Source organism: Crotalus tigris, unplaced genomic scaffold (assembly GCF_016545835.1).
Source record: "Crotalus tigris isolate CLP2741 ecotype Arizona unplaced genomic scaffold, ASM1654583v1 scf7180000017774.6281472, whole genome shotgun sequence".
In the NCBI taxonomy this organism is placed as follows: Eukaryota; Metazoa; Chordata; class Lepidosauria; order Squamata; family Viperidae; genus Crotalus; species Crotalus tigris.
The window spans coordinates 1816327-1838660 of NW_024096625.1; the positions used below are offsets into that span (position 1 = coordinate 1816327).

A 22334-nucleotide genomic window follows, 5' to 3' on the forward strand; every position below is an offset into this window, starting at 1 on the left:
TCATTCATGAATGGATTTAGCTCAGTGATCATCTAGTTATCAATCAGAGATATGGCTTTCCCACTCAGCTTCAGACCACACCCTCCTTTTCTTCATTAGTGCTCTGGCTATGTTTTAATAGCTGGTATTTGTGATGGGGGCATCTGATCCAATGCTTGAGTTAAATATAGCCCTGTCTAGTGTAAGGAGAAGATTTAATGGGAAATGGTTAGCATTCTTTCTCCCTAAAGAACAGAGGGAGGGTGAGAGAGAGAGAGAGAGAGAGAGAGAGAGAGAGAGAGAGAGAGAGAGAGAGAGAGAGAGAGATGCACACATAAACATCTCGAACCAGTGAGAGGCTGAAAGGAGGAAAGGCAAGCAGAAAAGATAGTGGTCAAGAAATCATACAGCTCACAGCCAGAATGGTTATCCTCAGCTGGATTGCTCTGGGATTTTATCTTCAGCTCTTTTTCTGTTGGGCTTTGTCTCAAACCTCTTTTGTCGACAGTATCTTCTCCATTTCAGCAGGTAAATGACAGCCTTGCTTTGCCTCTTGGTGAGTTACATATCTTCTCTTAGGTGATTTTTTGAAAGAAGTTTTTTGTTTCTAATCCCTTCTAATTACAAAATCTTTGAGAAACTTGATTGCAAATGTAATTGAAGCTGTATCGTATATATGTATGTATGTATATGTATACGTATATATGTGTATATACACACATATAACACACACACATACACACATATATATTATATTATATATAATATTTCAGGATTTAAGAGTGAACGTTTCCTATTTAACAGTAAACCAATCACATCCCCAGGAAATACGTTCTCTCCTGTAATATCGCTGCTTTATTTTGATAGTTCATGTTCACTTGAAGATGTTATTTAACTTGGACACCAGAGAAGAGAGATTAATTATATTGTATTATCCATTTTGTTAATATATTCCTGACTTTATCCTGCATAACCGGGATAAGTATCTTATGAAAAATAATACTTAATAATACTATCAAAAATTCAGATAAATTTGATAGCCAACTGCTGTAAAAAACAACAACATTGCAGACCCAGTGTGAATTGTCTGAGTGAAGGGAGTCTTATTTACCACTCTAATCCTAAACTTTCCTTCAGCTGTATGCAATGGAAGTAGACAGGGAATAGGAAATATCTTCCTTTCAATCAATTTCAATAATAAATTTCTTTGTCAGTAGGCATAATGGAAGTCCGCTGGGATGGAAAGCAACAATTTAAAAATTTAAGTCTACTTTTGAACTCATGCTAACTGGATAACCACTTGTTTGAATGACATTAGTTACTACAAGGTGTAGTTCTAAAGGTGAACTTCCCAGCTTTCTCAAAAGGGATGTTAACTTCCTAAAATTATTAAAGGCATCAGAGAGAACCATTCTGAAGAAATTATTTTAAGAATTAGACTGGATACAACTATTGCATAAAACATTTAATATTTCTTTAAAATATTGACTTCAAATTTAGGTTTCTTATAACTGTTAAACTTCAATATAACTTCATGGCTCAGCTACACATCTGTGCCTCTACTGCACTATATATATATTAGACATATTAGTTATGAAGTAGTTATTAAAAATATTAATTTTTTGTTAGAGGACATTTGACATTTTCAGGAATTATATTTAAATAGAAAATACTGTTTAAAACCCTGTCATCCTTCCCTTCTTGCCTTTGCTCATTTATAAATGTTTATTTAAGCAAATAAATAATCTTGTACCCATAAACTGAACTAACACAAATTAATATAATGACTAGAACAGTGCTTACTGAGATACTCTTTTAAAAGTTCACAAATCCATTTTGTGCAGTGATCAAATACTAATTTGCCTAGAAGGGCAATAAAATCTTATTGTCATTTTGTATTTTCTCTCTTTTAAAAGTCTTTTTTTATATATACAAACATAAAAAGGACCTACAGTTTGGATATCCATTGTCTGTTGACCTCTTGCAAAAGTTCCTTCATCTTTTTTGTGTATTTGATGCTTCAAAGCATCTATACTGAATACACATAGCAAATGTCTAATGGAGATGTTGCACAGCAGGAGGGGGAATCCCACTCTCTTATTTCTATCTGGTACAAGCAAAGGCCTTCTCTCAGGAGATGCTAATTTAAAATGAACAAATGAACAAACAAACTAGCTAAAGCATCTAAACAGGGTTATTAAGCAGAGTATTAAACAAATGCAGCTTGGAAGCAAAATAATTGACTTAGCTAGACTATCACCATGAGACCATGTTGCAGTGATAAAGAAACGTGTGGTTTTACCATGGGTTCGTTCCCCCAACCCAACATCTCCAAAACTAGGCACCATCTTGTTTCCAGAAATAGTGATCCTCTTGGTTTTATCTAGCCCTGATTTGTTGATGCTGAAACATCACTTCTAAAGGAAATGCTTCAAGGTTTTAGGTTACATAAGGTAACGTGTGACCATGATTCTTCATTTCCATCTGGCTCTGCTGTAGCAGATGAGTTACTAACAACAAATCTGCAGGGGTGAAAATATTTATGGATGGGTTTTTAAATGCATTTTCTTTGTTTTGGCCAAGTTCTTACTGGCTTTGCAGCAGTTTTAAAGGAAACCCACCAAATCTGCTTTCTCATAGAGTTTGGAGAGTTCCCATTGGTGGCAACTCTTGCATACATTTGGTCTTAGCTCCACAGCTGTTCTCCCACCCTTCAAAGGGTAGGTCTCCATAGCTTGCCTTGTTGGGAGGGAGGGGCCTCAGCACTGTGATGGCTTGTCAGCTCTGCTGTCCCTTCTTCCAATGAAAAAGTTCAGATATGTGAAATGTAAAACAAAACAGAGCGTGGACGTGGCAGTTCTATTCTCCTAGTCAGCTGGAGAGGGCTTTGATTGTATGAAGTCACCTTCTCTGCACTTTGAAATTAATGGTGGTATGGATGGTTGCCTTGAAACTTGAGAACTGTTTCTGGAGAATGGGGGAAGCAATTGGGAGTAGAAGAAACCTGTACTTTATTTTAGTCTTTCATAACATATCCATATTGGGCTTCAACACCTTCCTGTTATGCAAGTTTTTTTGGCTCAGGTCTTGCAAGAACAACCTGAATTCTCTGTTGCTGAGGAATATTCATAAAGTGCAGTGCTCTTTCTGTCAATGTTTCTGGGCCTCACATCCTTTGTAAGCAGGATGATTTGCTAGCTTGTTTTTTTAAATCAGCTGAGTCATCTCTACAGTAAGCCAGAATGAGATACACATCTCTGGGAATAAATTCTGGGTGCCATGGAAGGGTCACACAATGTTACTTATTTAATTTTGTTGTTTTGATATTAAATGTCATGAAAGATTTTTGTGAGATTTGTTCATCTTTTTGGACCCCTGAGTTCTGGATGCCCCCACCCCCACCCCGCTGTTATTCAGAAAGCAGTAAAGATCTGGCGATTCACTCAGGCCTTTTGTGAGGGAGAGGCAGATCCCTCACTTCATCACACTTGCCATCTTTTATATTTTGGTTGATCACTCAGTCAGCCAGCTGTTTAGACTAGATCTGGCATGTTGTTCCCTGCCAAGGATGTGGGATAGGTAGATGCTGTTGTTTAATAAAATTAAACGTATTGTCAAAGGATGTAAGCTATTCCAAGTAAAGCCTTTTGAAATTGACTGATAGGGATTTTGTAAGTGCCATTGGTGTTCACATGGTCTACCAGGCATCTATTACTATTGATTTCTTTTGTCATAGTTGTTCTATTTGCAGATATTTATATTCTGTGATTTTTCTTCAGCTCTTTCACTTCTCTTCTGCTATCTCCAATTGTTATTGTAGTTTCTTTAGAGAAAAATATGCATGTACTTTAATAAAAGGCATCTCACTCTGTTGGGGTAAATTATAACTAAATGACTTATGAGTCCCCTCAGTAGAGTTTTTCGTCATGAAGTTTTCTGATCTAACTTTCATTAAATGATTACAAAACTATGTCAAACTAAGGAAAATCTTCTGTAAAACAGGATGCGTGGTTTCCTTATTTCATCTGCTGATCCATAGAAATCTTGCTTAGCCTGTTACAATTATTAGAAAAAAATGAATTCATTCTCATTCTCATTCTCATTCTTTCTCTCTCTCTCTCTCTCTTTTTAAAAAAACACAAAATTTAGGAAGCATACTATTACCCCATTATGTTGTGCATGGGAGTAGATTTCATTTCATTATGATAGTTGGTAATTATTTTTTATCAAACTTTTAAGTCAGTAAGCAGGACTTTGAAGATCATGTAAAAAGTACAAAGTGTCAACCCGTATTCTGAGCCACAGCGGTAAAATGGTGTAGCTGTAAAAAAAAATGGCAAGTAGGGGCTACTTGTATGTTATATAAACTAATGTACATTCATAGTAGAGTTTGTAATTTTGGATTCTAGGTCATATTTGTTTTATTTGTTTTTAGGATTGTTTGTCTTCCAGTGTTACCCAGTTTGAGATGAGCAGCTATACCAGTGGTTCTCAACCTTTTTAATGCTGCGACCCCCAACCAGTCGTAAGTCAAAGACTACTCAACCGGTCGTAAGTCGAGGACTATTCAACTAGTGCAGCACCGTTTGCACCCTGTCAATATTAGAAAAAGATTCAATCCACAATTATAGCTTATTGAGGACCCTAAGAGGATGTAAATATTCTGTTTACTATTTACGTGTTTTTTTAATTTGTATAGCTCAGTGGTTCTCAACCTTTGGGTCAGGATCCCATTTGGGGTCGAACGACCATTTCACGGGGGTCGCCAAACAATGCAGTCCGCCATTTTTCCCCCTTTTCCTTAGCTGTGCTACTCCTTTTTATTCTATTGGCTTTTGAAAGCCAATAGAATAGACTCTCTTGAATAGAGTCTAATTCTATTGGCTTTCAAAAGCCAATAGGAATTGTCCAGGCTGTCCTGCTGAGTCCGCCAAAAGTCCCATTCTGCAAACGGTGCTGCACTAGTTGAGTAGTCCTCGACTTACGACCAGTTGAGTAGTCTTCGACTTACGACTGGTTGGGGGTTGCGGCATTAAAAAGGTTGAGAACCACTGGTATAGCTGCTCATCTCAAACTGGGTAACACTGGAGGACAAACAATCCTAAAAACAAATAAAACAGTCAAAACACAATACAAGAAGAAATTCAATACAAATAGTAGCCAATAGAGATTACAATCTGTCAGTGTCAAAGCAGCCAGAAAACAGGGCCCTCTTCGAACCTCAATACCAGTAACCAGGTCTTTCAGGCCTTCCAAAAAACCCTCAGGGTCAGAGATATCCCAATCCCAGGAGAGACAACACTTCAGAGAGTAGATGGTATAGCAGAAAGGGTACATTTCCTGGTCCCTGCCGCAACCTTCCTTGTTAAAATTATAAATTTTATTACAGTATTCCAAAACCTGGTAAGTCAACTTGGCTGTGTTTCAGATCTTGCTTCTCCAGATCCTGCTCTGAGATCACTTTGAGAATGGGGGACAATTTCTAAATGGTTATGACAGTCTAATTGAAGAATTGTTTACTCCATGGTCAGTTTTGAAATAAGGGATTCTACAAAAGGAAAGCAATGAAACCAATGATTAAAGTGCTACTTAGCCGCAGAGTTCACAAGATATTTTGGGCTTTCTCTCCTTCTCCCTCTCGCTTTCTCTAATCTCATTATTCTCTTCCACACTATTTTCTTCTCTACTATTGCATTTCTATTTAAATCCATCCTTCCTTCCTTCCTTCCTTCCTTCCTTCCTTCCTTCCTTCCTTCCTTCCTTCCTTCCTTCCTTCCTGTATGTATCCAGGCAATGTATAGAATTTAAAATATTTCTGGAAACACTAGACTATGGTGATATATAAAAAAATGACACATACAATAAAATAAATTCAGTTTGGTCTTGCCACCATTGGCTCCCAAGTACAATTTTTCTCCATTCACTTAAATTGTATATAGTTTCATTAATGATTTAAGGCACCAGGATAAAAACCAGGAGAGTGTGAATTTTAGTCCTGAAAGATTGATAGGTGCATGAATGGATAGAGATGATAGATAGATAGATAGATAGATAGATAGATAGATAGATAGATAGATAGATTAGATAAGATAGATAGATAGATAGAATAATTGTAAAATCAAACTCTTCCCACAAACTTAACTCCCGACGGTTTTTCTGGTGATAATACAGAAGTGATTTGAATCCTTTCTTTTTACAAGAAGGTAACTGTAGAAAATGAACAGAAGAGAGCAAGCCTTCTTCCTAACTGATGCCAAATGAAATCTTTGCTTATCTGTCTAGCTTCAGAAGTAGAAACTGTTCATTCAAAGGCAATTTGTCGAACACAAAATATTGAAGATGTAAAAGCTACAATAGAGAGCATGACTTGCAGTATAACAGCTGGTAAAACAATGCTGGGGAACATTCCAAGGGAGAGACTTCTTTCAGTCAGGGAACTTCGGGTTTGATACTGAGCCATAACAAAGCTAGGAAACACAGTGATGATGCCAAAAGAATGAGTAGATCCCATAGAATGAATCATAGGTCTATTATTCAATGGCCTTTTAATAGAAACCCTCTTGCTTGTCTTGTGATCCACTGAAGTACAATGTGCTTGTTCACTTACATTCTCCTGTGAGAATCCAGAATCTCCTAAGCAATGTACTGACTGCATGCGTGTTTCAGATGGAATGACTGAGTAGGATTTTTCATGGCTATATTATTTACCATGTGCTTAGAGGAGGTACAATCCTTATAGGAAAGCAGACACCAGGACTTAATTTCTGAAAACTAAAAGAAGGATGGGCAGATTGCAAGATTGTATGACAACTGTACAACTTTTCCAAAAGTGGATGTCCTGCAGACATGTGATCATAAATTCCCAAAATCCCAAGTCAGCCTACTATGACCATAAGTGGAAATAATGGGGTCCACGCACCTGGAAAACATCCAGACTGGACAAAATAGCTCTGTGCTTATATGATCTTATATGATCTGTGCTTATATTGATAAATATTAAGTGTGATGGAGGTGCACTAAATACATTCACTCCAAAGGCCACAATCTACAACTCTAGAAGGGCAGACTATCTTCAGAATTTTAATAAATTTCCACCATTATATTAAAAATAATAGTTACAAATGGCTATAGCTAGGCTTAAATCAAAAAATGGATTAATGGAACTGGAGCAGAGAACTGTTTCAAAGCTATTGGCAGTATTTACTATGAAAGGAAATTGAGTTAATGGGACTCCTTTGGAAGGCATAAAAATATAGCGGTAAAGGAGAAATTAGCCAAATCAGAGAAATATGTGTGACTTGTATTTTACTTTTCTAAAAAATAACTATTAGTTTTAAATTAGCACAAGGACCTGTATCATAGGTTTCTGCTAAATGTGTATAGATACATTGCCTTATTTTATCGGTTTTCCCTAATTATAATAATACACAATACCTAGAAAGAGCTGGGAGATCCCTTCCAGGTTAGGCTCTGTTATACTGATCTCTTTCTTACAATATTGTGGAAGGTTCTTCCAAACAGGGCTTCAGCACAACTCCCAGATTGACAGACTGTGTTCCCTGTGCTTTCACACCACACCTTGTGAAGCAGAGGAACTGATCAATTTTGAAATCCAAGTGCCTCAGGAACAATCACTAAAAACCAGTTTAAATTGAAGTGTTCTCTCTGGGCATGTGAACATTCCTAAGGATGTGAATCTAGCCAGACTGATGATTAGTGAAATGAGTTTTATAATTATGGTGGAAAAAAGCCTATATGTTTACAGGAAATATATAACTGGGACAGGTAAAGCCAATTACATCTTAAGTCCAACAACATGTATTCCATGTATGTGTGCCTGGAAAGACAAGTAGAAGAAAGTGATCTCAGATTAGTAATCTCTTAGATAAAGAGCAAACAAAAGGAACTCAGAGTAAATTCTAAACACTCTGTCCACATACTTCTGCTTCTTGGGTCAGTAACTCATGAGGTTCTGAAAAATCAGTGCCATTAGAATCGGACCACCAACATTTTGAAATGATAAAATAGAGTTAATGGTTATTTATTTCTCTCACTCTGCTTCTGGCTATTTGTTCCTCTCCTTAAAGCTGATTAGCTGCCAAAGCATCACACTATTCGCATACTAATCTTATTAAATTGAGTAAGGGTTGACTTTGTCAGTCATTCTCACAATAATTGGCTTTGCTTTTTTGAAATCAGTAATGGAAAGGAATCAAACGCATAAGACAGAGAATTGGGGGGAGATGGAGCAAAATAGCAAGAAGCTGGTTACTTGTGGTGATTTTTGCCCTCCCATATTAATCAGTAGTTAGTTGGGTCATCCAGAACAACTCTGCATCTTGTGGGTAGCTCTGAGGAAAACAGCTGTGATCTGTTTTTGATTGATCCCAAGGTTTTGAAGACCAAAAATTATAGCTGAGCAGTCCAGATGTAAAGGGAGATCTGAATGGTAGAGCAAAAATATTTTAAGTGGTGATCTTGGTGGGTGAGGGGAATGACAAACTGGATTTTACTTAAAGCCACAAAGGTATTGGAACTATTACTGCTTCCTTCTTATATCTCTATTCTGTCATCTCAATCCCTATATAATTTCTACACAGCTTTAATAATGTGTGCAAGTGTATCTTTCTCCAAATACAGTGAATTATATTACATTTGTGTTTCACAGTACAGTTTTTTGAGAGTATAAATAAAGCTGATCGAAGTCCACAATCTCTCCAACAGCCTTGCCTTGCCTGGACCAGAAGAAACGGATCAATACTAACGGAGGATGCTCTTTTGTCGCTCTTGCACTTCCTCCCCCTCCTCCTCCTCCACCACCACCATTATTTCCTCCACCACACTTCACACATGGGTGGGATTCTGTAAGTATAGATTTAAGCATATATATTTTCTTACCTTTTGTTAGAAACCACCAGATCATATAAAGAGTATACAATGTAGGGCACTATGCAATTCTAATAACTAAACTAGATTAAGACCATAATCTGATAGCTACTGTACTCATTTGAGAGAAGATTGATGGAATTTAACTAGATTTATTTCTGAGCAAGCATGCAAGAAGATTACATTATGATTCTTTTTCAAAAGCATTATATATTTTAAGTACATTTCAGAGCATTAATATAATACAATTGAAATTAATAATTTTGATGTTAAAAGATTTAATTGTAGAACTGTGAATAAAACACTTACAGATTTTAAAATGAAGTGATGACTTGGCAAAGGTTTCTTTAACAAAGTTGTAATTGATAAAGTTATATCAGCTGTCAAGTGTAAGCATTTCCAAGAGTTGCAATGGATCCTGTCTCTCATCTCTACCTCTGATCCTATATGAAAATTCATGCTATCTTGGCTTATGTTTCCCCTTGATTTCATTTTTATTTTGGAGATTAATCATTATGGCTCCAGCCTCTGCATCTTGGGGTTTCAAGCCAAGGAGGTATTTATTTTTGCAACCTGCCTACTTATCCATTGCTCCATATTTAGGATAACCTGCATGTCTTATGGAAAGTGATATATGGCTTCCAATATTAAAGAACATGAGAAGACAAGACATTCATAATGAGAGACATTATGCTCTTTCCCTTAATTTGCAAAGTGTCTGAACAATTTTTTATCAATCAACTGATTCCATCTCATTGCAAGCCAGATCGGCTGTGCAACAGATTTTCACCTGTCTTCAGGTCCTATAAACCAGGGGTCCCCAACCCCTGGGCTGCAGCCATAGAACTATGTTGTGTAAGTGGTGGGTGAGCATGTGTGCACATGCAGCTTCACTCACGCAAGTGACAGCAGTTGCGCTCACATGTGCAGCTCCACTCACATGAGCGATGTACATGCACCTGCCATTCACACAGAACTCTCCCTTCCCCCCAAGCTGGAAAGGTTGGGGACTGCTGCTATAAAGTTCCAAACAGATCCCACATAACACTGCAGGTGTGTTATAATTGCCTACAAAATTAAGTGGAGCATAATCCTATGTCAAAAATGATGGGATTGAGTGCTCACTTGAGAAGCACATATACTAAAAATGATGAGATTGAAAGAAATGAGGAAATGAAAGGTACTATCTCTTCTAATGGGCATCAACTTACATCTGCTGTTTTGCTTGTAAAGATAGTGAGATTGGCAGGACTGAGTTGTCAATCGCCATAGGATTGCACAGTGCTTTTTTTGTAAAAAAAAAAAAAAAAAAAAAAGGTGCCGGAACTCACACACATCATACAACCCACTTTGCCTACCCTACAAGGTTCCATCCAAAAAAGGTTCTGGAACTCCATTCTGGGCGTTCTATGACAAAAAAAAAAAAAAGCCCTGAGATTGCAGATATTTTCTGTCTTTTCCACACCATGTTCCATTCCACACTGTTTTATTCATTATTAATAAAAGCTTCTGAGTGTTTTATTATTCTTTTGATAATGGGCTTTTCCTTTTAATGTTGCATCAGGGATGTACAAGGAATGGAGGTGAGGGTTAAAAAACAGTCAAGGTGATGGACACAATCATTTCATCAAAGTTCCACCCTTTTTATGTGTATTGCCATCTTCATATTTTATTTCCTTCTTGTGGATACTCATGTTACACTTTTCTCTAGGAAACTTGACTTAAGAAAATAGTCTAACTATTTTACTATAATGCCTGGATAGCTCATTATCACAGTTTCTCCCTTTTCCTTATTTCCTTGTACTTCTGTTCTTTGTCCTTTGGTAGGGAATTTTAGGAAGAATCTGGAGGGCTATCAAGACAGGTTTTCCCCCTTATAATTGTGAATGGAGGATGGGGTCTGTTATAATCCTTGAGAAGCTCTGTTGCAAACAAATGAATGGGTGGGTGGGTCGATAGATGTACTTTTATGTAATATATTTTTGTAACTGGCTTGTATATGAAAAATATTGGTTGATATAGAAATAGTATAGAATAATAAAATGAATTTCTAAATAGTATATCTTATGTTAGAAAAAAATACTTGTAGATCAGGATTGAATTTAGTCCATTAGTAATCTCTCCAACAGCTCTCCCTTGACTGGGACCCTTGGTGCTCTTTGAGCTTGGTTATTTTCTTACAGACATTTCATTACCAAACTAGGTAACATCATCAGTGCTGCAAGAAAACAACCATGCTCAGAGAGTACCTAAAGACGCCCACAAACCTTATTTTACAGGCATTTCATATGGATTAATTCAATACTAATGGTTTTTATCCTTTTGTTTTGTATTACAATATAGCTTCTGGCAGATAAATATATACGCATATGCACGTAGATGTATACATACATACATACAATCAGTGCTTTTTTTGTTAAAAAAAAGGTGCCGGAACTCAACCCATGTCACACAACCTGTCATGCCTACCCTACAAAGTTCCATTCAAAAAAGGTGCTGGAACGCCATTCTGGGCGTTCTATGATTAAAAAAAAGCCCTGCATACAGTAATAATGAGTTATACAGAAACATTTATTATGTAGAAAAAGGGTTTTATTTAGCTGAATTGGCAAGGTTTGATTAACAGATAGAGAAGCTGGGATTTGTACAGGGTTTCTATCTGTCTGTCTGTCTATGTCTATATCTATCTATCTATCTATCTATCTATCTCTCTCTATCTTTCTCTATTTTTCTCTATCTCTTTATCCATCCATCCATCCATCCATCTCATCTTACTTTGGGGGAGGTAATGTCACCTTAAAAACAGGATCATCTTCATTTTAAATAGAGTAAGTTGATTAGGTTCAATTTGCCATCTATAAAAATGCAGTTTAACATCAACATCTATGTTTCAAAACACTTAGGCATAAGGCTTCCAGATGTAAAAATAAATAAATAAATCACAAATCAGAAGTAAATAAGAATCCCTTAACATTTAATTGGAGTATGTATCTTTACTGAAATATCAAGATGTTCCTTGATATTGGATAAAATGTGCCACAGTCCTGTCCAACCCCTAATAGTTGTAGAAATCCATTATATCTTCCCAACCTTTGTATGATATTAGTTATAATAAATCTTTACCCACAACATCTTTTCTAATTATTTCATTGCAAATGAAGGGACATAACTGAGACTTAAAATAGATTTAATCTACTCTCTTCCTTGAATTCTTCCTAAAAGTTCCACAAACCGTACTAAAACAATGGGTCAACATGTAGAACACATGGTAGTATAGGAAGAATTTTAGCAATAAAACCAAGAATATAATGGGACTGCCATAAAAATCAGCATGAAGAGGTCAAAAATTCCAGTGAGGCAGCACCAAAAAAACCCTGCTAGGAGAACATGACACAAGGTGTTTTCATGCAACTGAGCTTGCACTGAAGAATGGTAATAGTGTATCTTTTCCCTTTTTTCAGTACATGTTCTAGATTGATCCATTATGTTTCAGTATCTCCCTCAACAATAAGATGAGTGGCATATACATTTAATAAATAAAAAATAAATAAAGCTTGTATGGAAATGTGGTACTGAGTAAAATACATAGAGGTAACTTCCGGCCTATTGGTCCCTGGATGGTCCCCATAGAACAATAGCATTTACACTTAAATACTGCCTCATAATGCTTTACAGAACTCTCTGTAAAAGTATTATTTTCATATTGTTCCCAACAATCTGAATCTTTCTTTTACAATCTTGGAGGGATGGAAGAGTGAGTCTACCTTGAGCCTTGTCAGGATTGAACTTCAGACTTGGGCAGAGTTGCCTACAATGCTGCATTCTAAAACGACTCCACTGCTATGGCTCCATTCTTCTTTGAAAATCTCATTATCAATCTGTTTTAAAGTGTTGGATTTTTCCCTTCAGTTTCCACTGTTCAAAAGGAAAAGGATGAGCTCATTTCCAGCCAGAATCTGAAATAAAAGAAACCCATTCCACAGCCCCTAAAAATCTTCAAAACACTTGACATAGAAAAGGTGCAAAGCCTTATGCTACACTCAAGTACCTAATACAATTTTATGCTTTCTTAAGATGAAAAATGCCAGGAGGATAAGACTTTTCATTATTCTGTATCTTTATTTGCTTGCAAATTTACTGGCTGAATTCAATATTCCAGAAAGGGACAGTCTAAGTCTCTTGCCCGATCTGTACTATATAACTCCTGGTGAAAGAACATCATGTATGCCCTCTGACTGTTACTTCATTATTCTTTTCTGATTGCTTTGCAAGGAGCAGAACTTTATTTCTCGCACTCAGTAGAAACTTCATAATCCATACAGACAGTCTTCGATTTATGACCAGTTTCTTAGTGACCATTCTAAGTTACAATGGACCTTCCCAGGCAGCTTATGACTTGGCTTGCTTATGACTTAGATGCAAATTCTGACAGCTAGGCATCCACTACCCTATGGTCACATGGTTGCATTTTAGGTGCTCAGCAACTGGTCCACATTTATGGCAGTTTGTAGCATGCCATAGTCACAGGATTTTGATTTATGATTTTTTTTTCAGGAAACTAATTTTTACTTCTGGTTTCCTATAAAAAACCCCTGTTATGGGCAATGGATTTGGTTAATGACTATGGTGATTCACTTAACAAGTGCCACAAAAAAGCTTGTAAAATCAAAAGTAGTCACGTGGCGACCCGTTTAAAATTCGACACAATTTATGACTCTAATCCCAGGCTCAATTACAGTCGTAAATAGAGAACTACCTGTATTAGCATCATATGGCAGCTGTTTTACTGGGAGATTCTATTTCTGGGATCATCTGCTACTTGCAATTTGTGCTACCAGCAGGAAGGTCTATTTTGGTTGAGGAAGTTGTGTTGTAGAAAGAAAGTGAGAAGAACCAGATCAAAATCCAGGGTAGTCTAGTATTCTATTTCCACAGAGGCCAAACAGGAGCTACACATATGTGAGCTTAGGAGCAAGCCCTCTGCTCATGTGCCCAGAAACCTCTATTCTATTAGTAACAGCAATTGCTCCTAACCATTGGCAGCCTTATTCCCACAAAGAATAACCTTTGCTATGGCTTAGCATGTTGACTTTTATGGCTTGTAAATCATGATGTAGAGTTTAGTGTCATAGGTTAACCCAGCTACCTCTAGATTATGCATCAAACCATCACTTACGGAATCCAGTTATTGAGCTATAACTCTTTTCCAAAAACATTGGATAGAACTTGGGAAATCAGAAATTGGAAAATATCTAAATGACCCATGAATTGATGAAAGAGGCATGTGGATGCTGAATATACAAATTTTATTATCCTGCTCTGTCATTGGCCTATTGCTCATGTATATTGGGCATTTGGGCCAGGAAGCTAAACAGGATTGTGCCTGGTTAGTTCTTGGATGTAAGATCTCCAGGAAATTATGGGAAGAATCAGGAAGCTGAAAAGACATTCCAGGAGCAGAGCATACATATGATTTTGTATTATTGCTAAGAAAAAAATACTTGGATATATCAGAAAGTTCCTAGACATCAAGCTCATATTCTAGTGGAACTTTATTCAACAGATAACTGTACCTCATCAACCTTATTGGCTCTCAGAAGCTAAGTTGATACTTGGATGGGAAGCCAAAATAGAATTACCAAAGCTTTAGCTAAGCATCTAGAAAAAGTCAATGGCAAATCCCTTCCATGCTCTTACCCAAAAAATTGCATGGATATATCCATAAAATTATCAAGAATCAAATTCAACTCAAAGCAGATTTTACTTTTTTATGTCCTTTTGTGCCTCCCCTCCCCTTTTTAATTTCTTAGATGTTGTTTTCTCTGGATCTGAAAAACTTGTGTCAAGAGCTTCAGATAACACAATCTCCCTGTGCAGAATCTGTATGCCCCCCAGGATCTCCTGGCCCCCAGGTTAGTATTTTATTTTGGAAGGACAAAATTGGGTCACTGAGGACAGGTTTTCTAATAAGTTACTTTGTCAGATGGCATGGAAGAATAAAAGGGGCACAATGAGAGGAAGACGGGGAATGATGCAAAAGAAAGCAACTTCCTTACTTTAATTACAGTATATTTATAGGACCTTCATTTGGTTAATATACTTGTTGAGACATCAAGGCAAAAGTTTCTTTTAGTGCTTTTTAAATAGACTGGTGAAATAATTGTATAACTATGTAAGTAATTAAATATTAAATAAATGATATAAATAAGCAAGGAATCCAATGTTTCTATAGGTCCATGAATAATTAAAATTCTATGATTCTGAAATCTTAGCTCTTATTTGATAGGACCAGATTGTTTTAAACAAAGAAGAAACATTAAAAGCTTCAGAAACATTTACTTTAAACTATAATTATTTGCTACTCTTTGAACATGCCACCTCTATTTGATTTTGAGACTTAGGTAAGCTTTTATTTTCTACTGAAATACCTAATTTTGAAAAGGGCTCAGTGGAGGCAGTGGCATACTTAGGACTTAACCGGTGCCCATATATCCCTTCTCAACAAGTCCAGGTGTCTGGAAAGCTAACATGGCTGTTGCCGCCACATTCTTTCTTTTTAAGTTTCCCCATTGTTGTAGCATAAGGTTCAGGCAGATGTGCTTGCCAGCTTCATTTCCATCTAGGCCAGTTCTGGGAACCTAATCTAACCGTAGCCAAAATGGTTTTTCTACTTTTTTCATTGGCTTTGCTAAAACAGAATTACTCCCCCCCCCTGCAAATTCTAGAAGTTAAGCTTCCATCCTATCTCTCCACAATATTTTACGTAGTGTGTCTATATGAAAGGCTCTGAATTCTACCAAATTAAAGCACCATCTAATTGTTCCTTAAGGAGTATTTCTAGAAATAAATATGCAGGAAGATGTGAAGGCAAAGGATAGAGTTACAAGTGTAAGAAAATGTCATTTGGAGTCACTAACAAAATTCCAGAGTTTATCAGGAGGTTGGACAATAAAAGCCTTGTTGGAAGCATCTTTCATCTGTCATTAGGAGTAAAGACTTAAAAACTGAACATTAAATGAGGCCAAAATAGTAGAGAGTGCTCTAAACAAACACGAACCATGTTGCATGTGAAGTTTTCTGTCCAAATTGAAGACAAATTAAAGTGAATAAACTTGGTATAGATTCTTTCAAGAAGGAATAAGAAAAGCTCTGCTAAGTCACAACTTATCACTGACAAGTCAGTGAACAAATTGTATGATAAAGATATTTAAACATCGTACTTCTATTTTTAGGGCCCACAAGGTATTCCTGGTGTGAAAGGACCAAAGGGAGTAAAAGTAAGCTCCAAAGTTGTTTTGTTAATGTAAAAAAGAAAGCCTTGGGGAAATTTGCGCATACAATATGCAAATATGGAATGCAAGCAGATTATGCTGATTGTTGTAGAAATGCAAATTACCTGTAAAGAAGGTTACCATATCTAGCTTTTAATACCAAATGGCAGCAAAGGGTTGTTTTTTTAAAAATTTCATTTGATAGCAGTCTGGATTTTTGCAGCAAAAATGCTACTTTAAGCCATGCGTATCAAAATCTAAAAAACTGTGGGATAAAAATATTAAACTTACTAAAGCAGTAACATACAAAGAAAACTTATATAAAATGTTTTATAGATGGCATATGACACCAGTTCGCTTAGCGAAAATGTTTAAAAATTTATCGGATACATGTTGGAAATGTAATTAAAAACCGGGTACTTATTATCATGCCTGGTGGACATGTTCTACTGCAAAAAAATATTGGTCTAAGATTCATAGATGGTTAGAAAAGATGATGAAAATCCAGATAGAATTTAAACCGGAACTGTTCCTGTTAGGTATATTAAGACCTAACTATGGCAAAGAAAATGATTATTTAATATTACATGTATTAACAGCCGCAAGAATAGTATTTGCCCAATTTTGGAAAAGTGAAAACCTACCATCAGACCAGATTATAATTTTGAAAATCCTAGATTGTGCAGAAATGGACAAATTAATGTTAGAGATGAAGGAGAAAGAAGATTCTTACAAAACAAATCCCCTCCCCAAACCCCCCCACCCTCCCATACCCTCCCCCACCTCCCCAAACCTCCCAAACCCTCCCCCAACCTTCCCAGAGTTGAGTACAGGCTTAATTAAAATTTTTCAGAAAAAGAAAAGAAAAACTTAAAACACATATAAATCCTAAACAAATCTAAATACATTAAATTAAATAGGTTATCTTCTCTAAAAAATAATAATTGCAATCATTAAACACATTATAATATACTCTAAACATTTTCTAGTATCATACTTATATTATTATCCATCATTCTGTATAAACTCCCTCCAAAACACAAATTTAAACATTACTTTCTTTGAATATCTATACCTACAATATAAAATCTAATCTCTCCCTCTTTCTTTATCCTAGAACACAAAAATAAACATATAAACCTTCATTATACCATTAAAACTAAATACTCTTTGAATACTTAAACTAAATACTTAAACTTAAACTTCTTATCTAATATTTTCATTCAATCTCCATAATCTCTCTCCTATTAAAAAAAACGTAAAAGACATATAAATCCTAAACAAATCTAGGTACATTTAATTAAACAAGTTATCTTCTCTTAAAAATAATAATAATAATAATAATAAAAACCCAATCATTAAACACATTATAATATACTCTGAACCTTTTCATATCATACTTATGTTATTATCCATCATTCTTTATAAACTCCCTCCAAAACACAAATTTGAACATTACTTAAAACATTAGAATTCCCTTATACACATTTAAATCTTTACCAATAACAAATTCCATCCACAATAAACACATTCCTTATCAGTCTCTCTTGTCCATAAACCATTAAAATTCCCTTATACACATTTAAATCTTTACCAATAACAAATTCCATCCACAATAAACACATTCCTTATCAGTCTCTCTTGTCCATAAACCTCAAAAGAAGTGCTTTGAAAACTACCCTTAAAACTAACTCCAAAAAGTTTGTAAATCTTGCTTCTCCCACAGACTCAGTACTCTTTTGAATACTTAAACTAAGTACTTAAACTTAAACTTCTTATCTAGAATTTTCATTCGATCTCCATCCTTGTCAGTCTCTCTTATCCATAAATCTCGAAAGAAGTGCTTTGAAATCTGCCCTTAAAGGTAGCTCCAAAAAGTTTATAAATCCTGCTTCTCCCACAGACTCAGGAGCCAATACTTGTGAGGCTTCCTTAAGCGCCTTCTTCTGTTGCTCTTTTTCTTTACAATTATATGTTGCACGGGTTGTCCTCTGCTCCTTCATCTCGACTTGTTGAGGCCCCTCAAACTGAGATTTCCCATTTTTCATTAATATAGGCTCTTCAGACTGCAATTCTACCCTTAAAGGTTGCTCCAAAAAATTTATAAATCCTACTTCTCCCGCAGATTCAGAAACCAATAGTTGTGAGGCTTCCTTAAGCGCCTTCTTCTGTTGCTCCTTTTCTTTACAGTTATATGTTGCACAGGTTATCCTCTGCTCCTCCATCTCAACTTGTTGAGGCCCCTCAAACTGAGGTTTCCCAATTTTCATAAGTATAGGCTCTTCAGACTGCAATTCTACCTTCTTTTCTTCCAAAACTTTAAACTTAATAGATGGCGATGAACATACCCCCAGGACCGAAGTATAAAAGTCTTTTGCTTGAGAAACAGTATTAAGTCTATAACATATCCCCAGGTAATTCACCACCATTCCAATCGGAACATCCCATCTGAACAAGATTCGTCTCTTTTTAAGTTCATCTGCTAAAAAAGCAAACTCCTTTCTTCTTCTTAAAATTTTAGATGGGATCTCCTTTAGAATTATAACATCTTGTGAAGCAATTTGAAATCTCTTCTTATAAAAAGCTTGTATAATTTCGTTGCGCAGAGATCTTTTCCCAAAGTAAATTACCACATCTCTTGGCAAATTCTTTTGCACTGCCACCACAGAGTTAACTCTAAATAATTTTTCAATTTCACTAAGTATTTCCTCTTTTTCTTTATTCAAAATCACAGCAAAGTCCTTTGCAACCCTCTCTCTCAGATCTCCTTGCACAGACTCTCCCAAACCTCTAATTCTTAAGGCATATTCCATTTGTCTATATTGAAGCATAAGAATCTCATTTTCCATTTCTTTTTCCATGCTTTCAAATTTTCCCTCCATCAATTCCACTTTTTTAACTACCTCTTCTACACGAGAGTTCAGCTTTTCAAGAACAGAGGCAACTCCTTTTAGAGCCAAAACTATCTTTTTTGCTCAAAATCTTATTAAAATCCTCTAAAATTTCTTTCATTTCTGCCCTAATTTGAGATATAACATTTCCCATCATATCTTGCAAATCCTTCACAATTATTGGCTGTACCAAGGAAGAGGGTGAAGCTATTGATTTAGGTTGTTGCACTGATGATAACACCGAAGAAGAAACCACCTTAGGAGCTGTAGGAATTACTGGACGCTTTGGAGCCATCTTAAAAAAAATCTTTACTCCTTCTTAAAAATTACAAAAATTAAGCAAAAGAAAAAGAGAGATTAAGTCCCAAAAAATTCAAAAAATCCTTCAAAAGGAGATCATTATAACAAAAAAATACTGAACGCTTTGGAGCCATCTTGGAAAAATCTTTACTCCTTCTTAAAAGTTACAAAAATTAAACAAAAGAAAAAGAGAGATTAACTCCAAAAAATAAAAAAAATCCTTCAAAAGGAGATCATTATAATAAAAAGAAAGGAGTTAAAAAAAGAAAAGGGAAGAAGAAAAAAATAATTAAATAGAAAAAATCCATTCCATTTTTTTAAAAGTACAAAAAGCAAAACAAAGAAGTTAAACAAAAATAATAATGCTTCTAAAATCCAAACCCAACATCAAAATCAAATCCACATTCCGTTCCAATCATTAAAAAAAAAGGAAAAGGATAAAAAAAACACCAAAAAGCCTGCCGATCGCCATTCTACCTTCCCCCCCCAAAAAAACCGAAAGGCTTGCCGATCACCATTTTACTTTCCCTTTCAACAAAAGGAAAAAAAATAAAAAGAGGGAATATAAAAGTAAAAGTAAATCTTTAAACTTAAAATCCAAATAAAATCAAAGAAAGCAAAAGCTAGATCCTCTACTCAGCTCTGTCCGCCTCTAAAAAAAACTCACCAGATCACTTTAATCGCGGAGGTGGTTGCAGCGGCTTGTTTTGTCCCTAGGGACAAAAGCAGCTGGGAAGCGGAGACAGTCTGAACTCCGTGGGAACACTCCTCTCACCCCCCCCAAAAAAGCCTTGGGGGTGCATGAGAGTGGCTCTACCACTATTCAGACAACCCTCTTCCCCCCCCTTTGCCCGGGAGGGGGATTTTGAACCGCTGAACAGCTGATGGCCGCTGTTCATAGCGATTCAAACACTTACCCAGGAGGACGGCTACAAAGTAGCCGCCATCGCGCGCGCAGATCCACCGGAAGTCCCAAGGAGAAAGAAGATTCAATCTTTTATAAAACCTGGGGAAAATTTTATCAGTGGATTGAAACACGTTAGAATAAGAAGAGATTTTAGAGTTTTATTATATTAAGTATTAAGGTTGATGATTGGAAATAGTTGTTATGCTATCAACTATGTTAATTATTTAAAGGAATATTAGTGTTTTACCAAATGTCAGTTGTAACTATACCGATTTATTCTTATAAATGTCTAGTATTATATAAACAATAATACTTAATATGAAGACCCGGACGACAGCTTGTTTGCTGAATTACGTATTTACTGTAGTTATCCATACCCTGTCCTTTTTATCCCAATTTTCCTGTACCGCACAGACCGTACCTTTTCCCTACCCATATAAAATCTAATAAAATATATTTTTTTAAAAAAAGAATACAAGATTGCATTTTAAGGCTAGCAGATCTGGGCTTTAAAAAATCCATATAGATGGTAGCAAAGAGATTCATAAATTAAAACTTTGCTGCCATCTAGATTTTTGTAACCCAGATTTGATTGTCTTCATACCTCAGTAGTCGAAGTTTGGAATGCAACTTCTGGTTCTGGACTTTTCTCTTGACCATTTTAGGTTAAATTGGAAAGGTTGAAGAGAAGCTACAATTTTGACTTATTGGAGATGCTTTCTGTCCTCTGGATGGTCAGAATCTTGATTGTGTAAGATTCCTGCTCAGACAAAGAACAATCTAACTAGGTCATCTAAAAACACATTTACAGATTTTTTTTTCCCCAGCCAATTTAGGGAAGTCATCTGATCTTCCCCCAGACTTGTCTCCTCAAAAACCTGGAAGAGCCTCAGTGTTTGAGGTCAACACTGTGTTTCCCTCAGTATTCAGTTTATGAGTTTTTATCTTGCTCTAAAGTGTGATCTGTCTGATTAACAGAAGTCCTGATTATAAAAAAAGAATATAGAGATCTGTCACATGCTGTTTTCCTCTGTTCTTGATAATCAACCAAATTAAAAATGTCCAGCTACATTCAGATTGTTTGTGCTTGCTACTGATGTATTATTTTCTCTGGCAGGGTGAGATTGGAAGACCAGGAAGAAAGGTATAAGACAAAATGCATAAGATATCTTATATTATAAAGTTTGCGGCAATCATCTTAAACCTAGTACCCTTGTGGTATGTTAGACTGCAACCCCTGACTTCCACTCAGCAAGGTTACGCTAGATGTGGGTGATGGAAGTTGTAGTCCAACATATTTGGAAAGGCTGATTTCTAGAAATTTTGTCCAATTTAATTTCATTTCAGGTGTGGACTTCAGTGGCCAGAATCCTCCAACCAATATTGGCATTGCTGAGAATGCTGAAAATTGAAGTCCATACATTTAAAGTGGATTCAGATTGGGGGAGGCTGCTTTTGTGCATATGCTAAGGCATGTTATAAAAGTTCTACGTGTCATTAAACACTGATAAACATGCATTAATCTGAGATATATAGATATCACATATCTATTCTCTAGAGTTGAAATAGAAGTTCTTCCTGTCCCAATAAATCTCTTAGACTCCCCTTCTCTTTCACTTCCTGGCCAAGACCTTCCTATTCCAAAAGCCATTTACTTGCCAGATCCAATTCTCTCTTTCCTGAAATCTGGTGGAATGGCTTCGTTGAAGTGACAGATGAGAAAAGGATGAGCACATTGGATTTCTGGATGCTCCATGGTCACGACTAATTGCTAGTTGAAGTTACTCTATTATACATTACAATCATTTTGAATCTTTAAATTATGTGATCACCCATGCTAATACACCTGATTTTTCTTTTTCTTTTCTTTTTCAATTTGATTTACTCCATTCTGTTTTTTTTGAAGGGCAGTCGAGGTCCTCCAGGTGTCCCTGGAATGCCAGGATCTATTGGATGGCCTGGTCCAATGGGACTAAAGGTAAGATTAAGCTATTGATGAATGATTTGTCAAGCAGCCTATTTATAATGTAAATTATAATGCTATTGAAACCCAGGAAAGGGAAGTTTGCTAATACAGTAAATGATGAGTTTCAAAAATCT

General features: G+C 36.1%; 1 protein-coding gene across 3 annotated transcripts in view; it reads left to right on the forward strand.

Moving 5' to 3' along the window:
• Positions 1 to 352: 352 nt before the first annotated feature.
• Positions 353 to 22334, forward strand: part of COLQ (collagen like tail subunit of asymmetric acetylcholinesterase) — a 58229-nt gene continuing 36247 nt past the window's right edge. For 2 of the 3 annotated variants that reach the window (XM_039341961.1, XM_039341962.1), the window contains exons 1-6: positions 353 to 507; positions 8704 to 8843; positions 14676 to 14777; positions 16098 to 16142; positions 21352 to 21378; positions 22141 to 22212. In XM_039341961.1, coding sequence (XP_039197895.1) covers positions 402 to 507; positions 8704 to 8843; positions 14676 to 14777; positions 16098 to 16142; positions 21352 to 21378; positions 22141 to 22212 — 492 coding nt within the window. In that variant the 5' untranslated portion in view covers positions 353 to 401. The remainder of the gene's footprint in view (positions 508 to 8703; positions 8844 to 14675; positions 14778 to 16097; positions 16143 to 21351; positions 21379 to 22140; positions 22213 to 22334) is intronic. The other variant, XM_039341963.1, reaches the window with a different exon arrangement.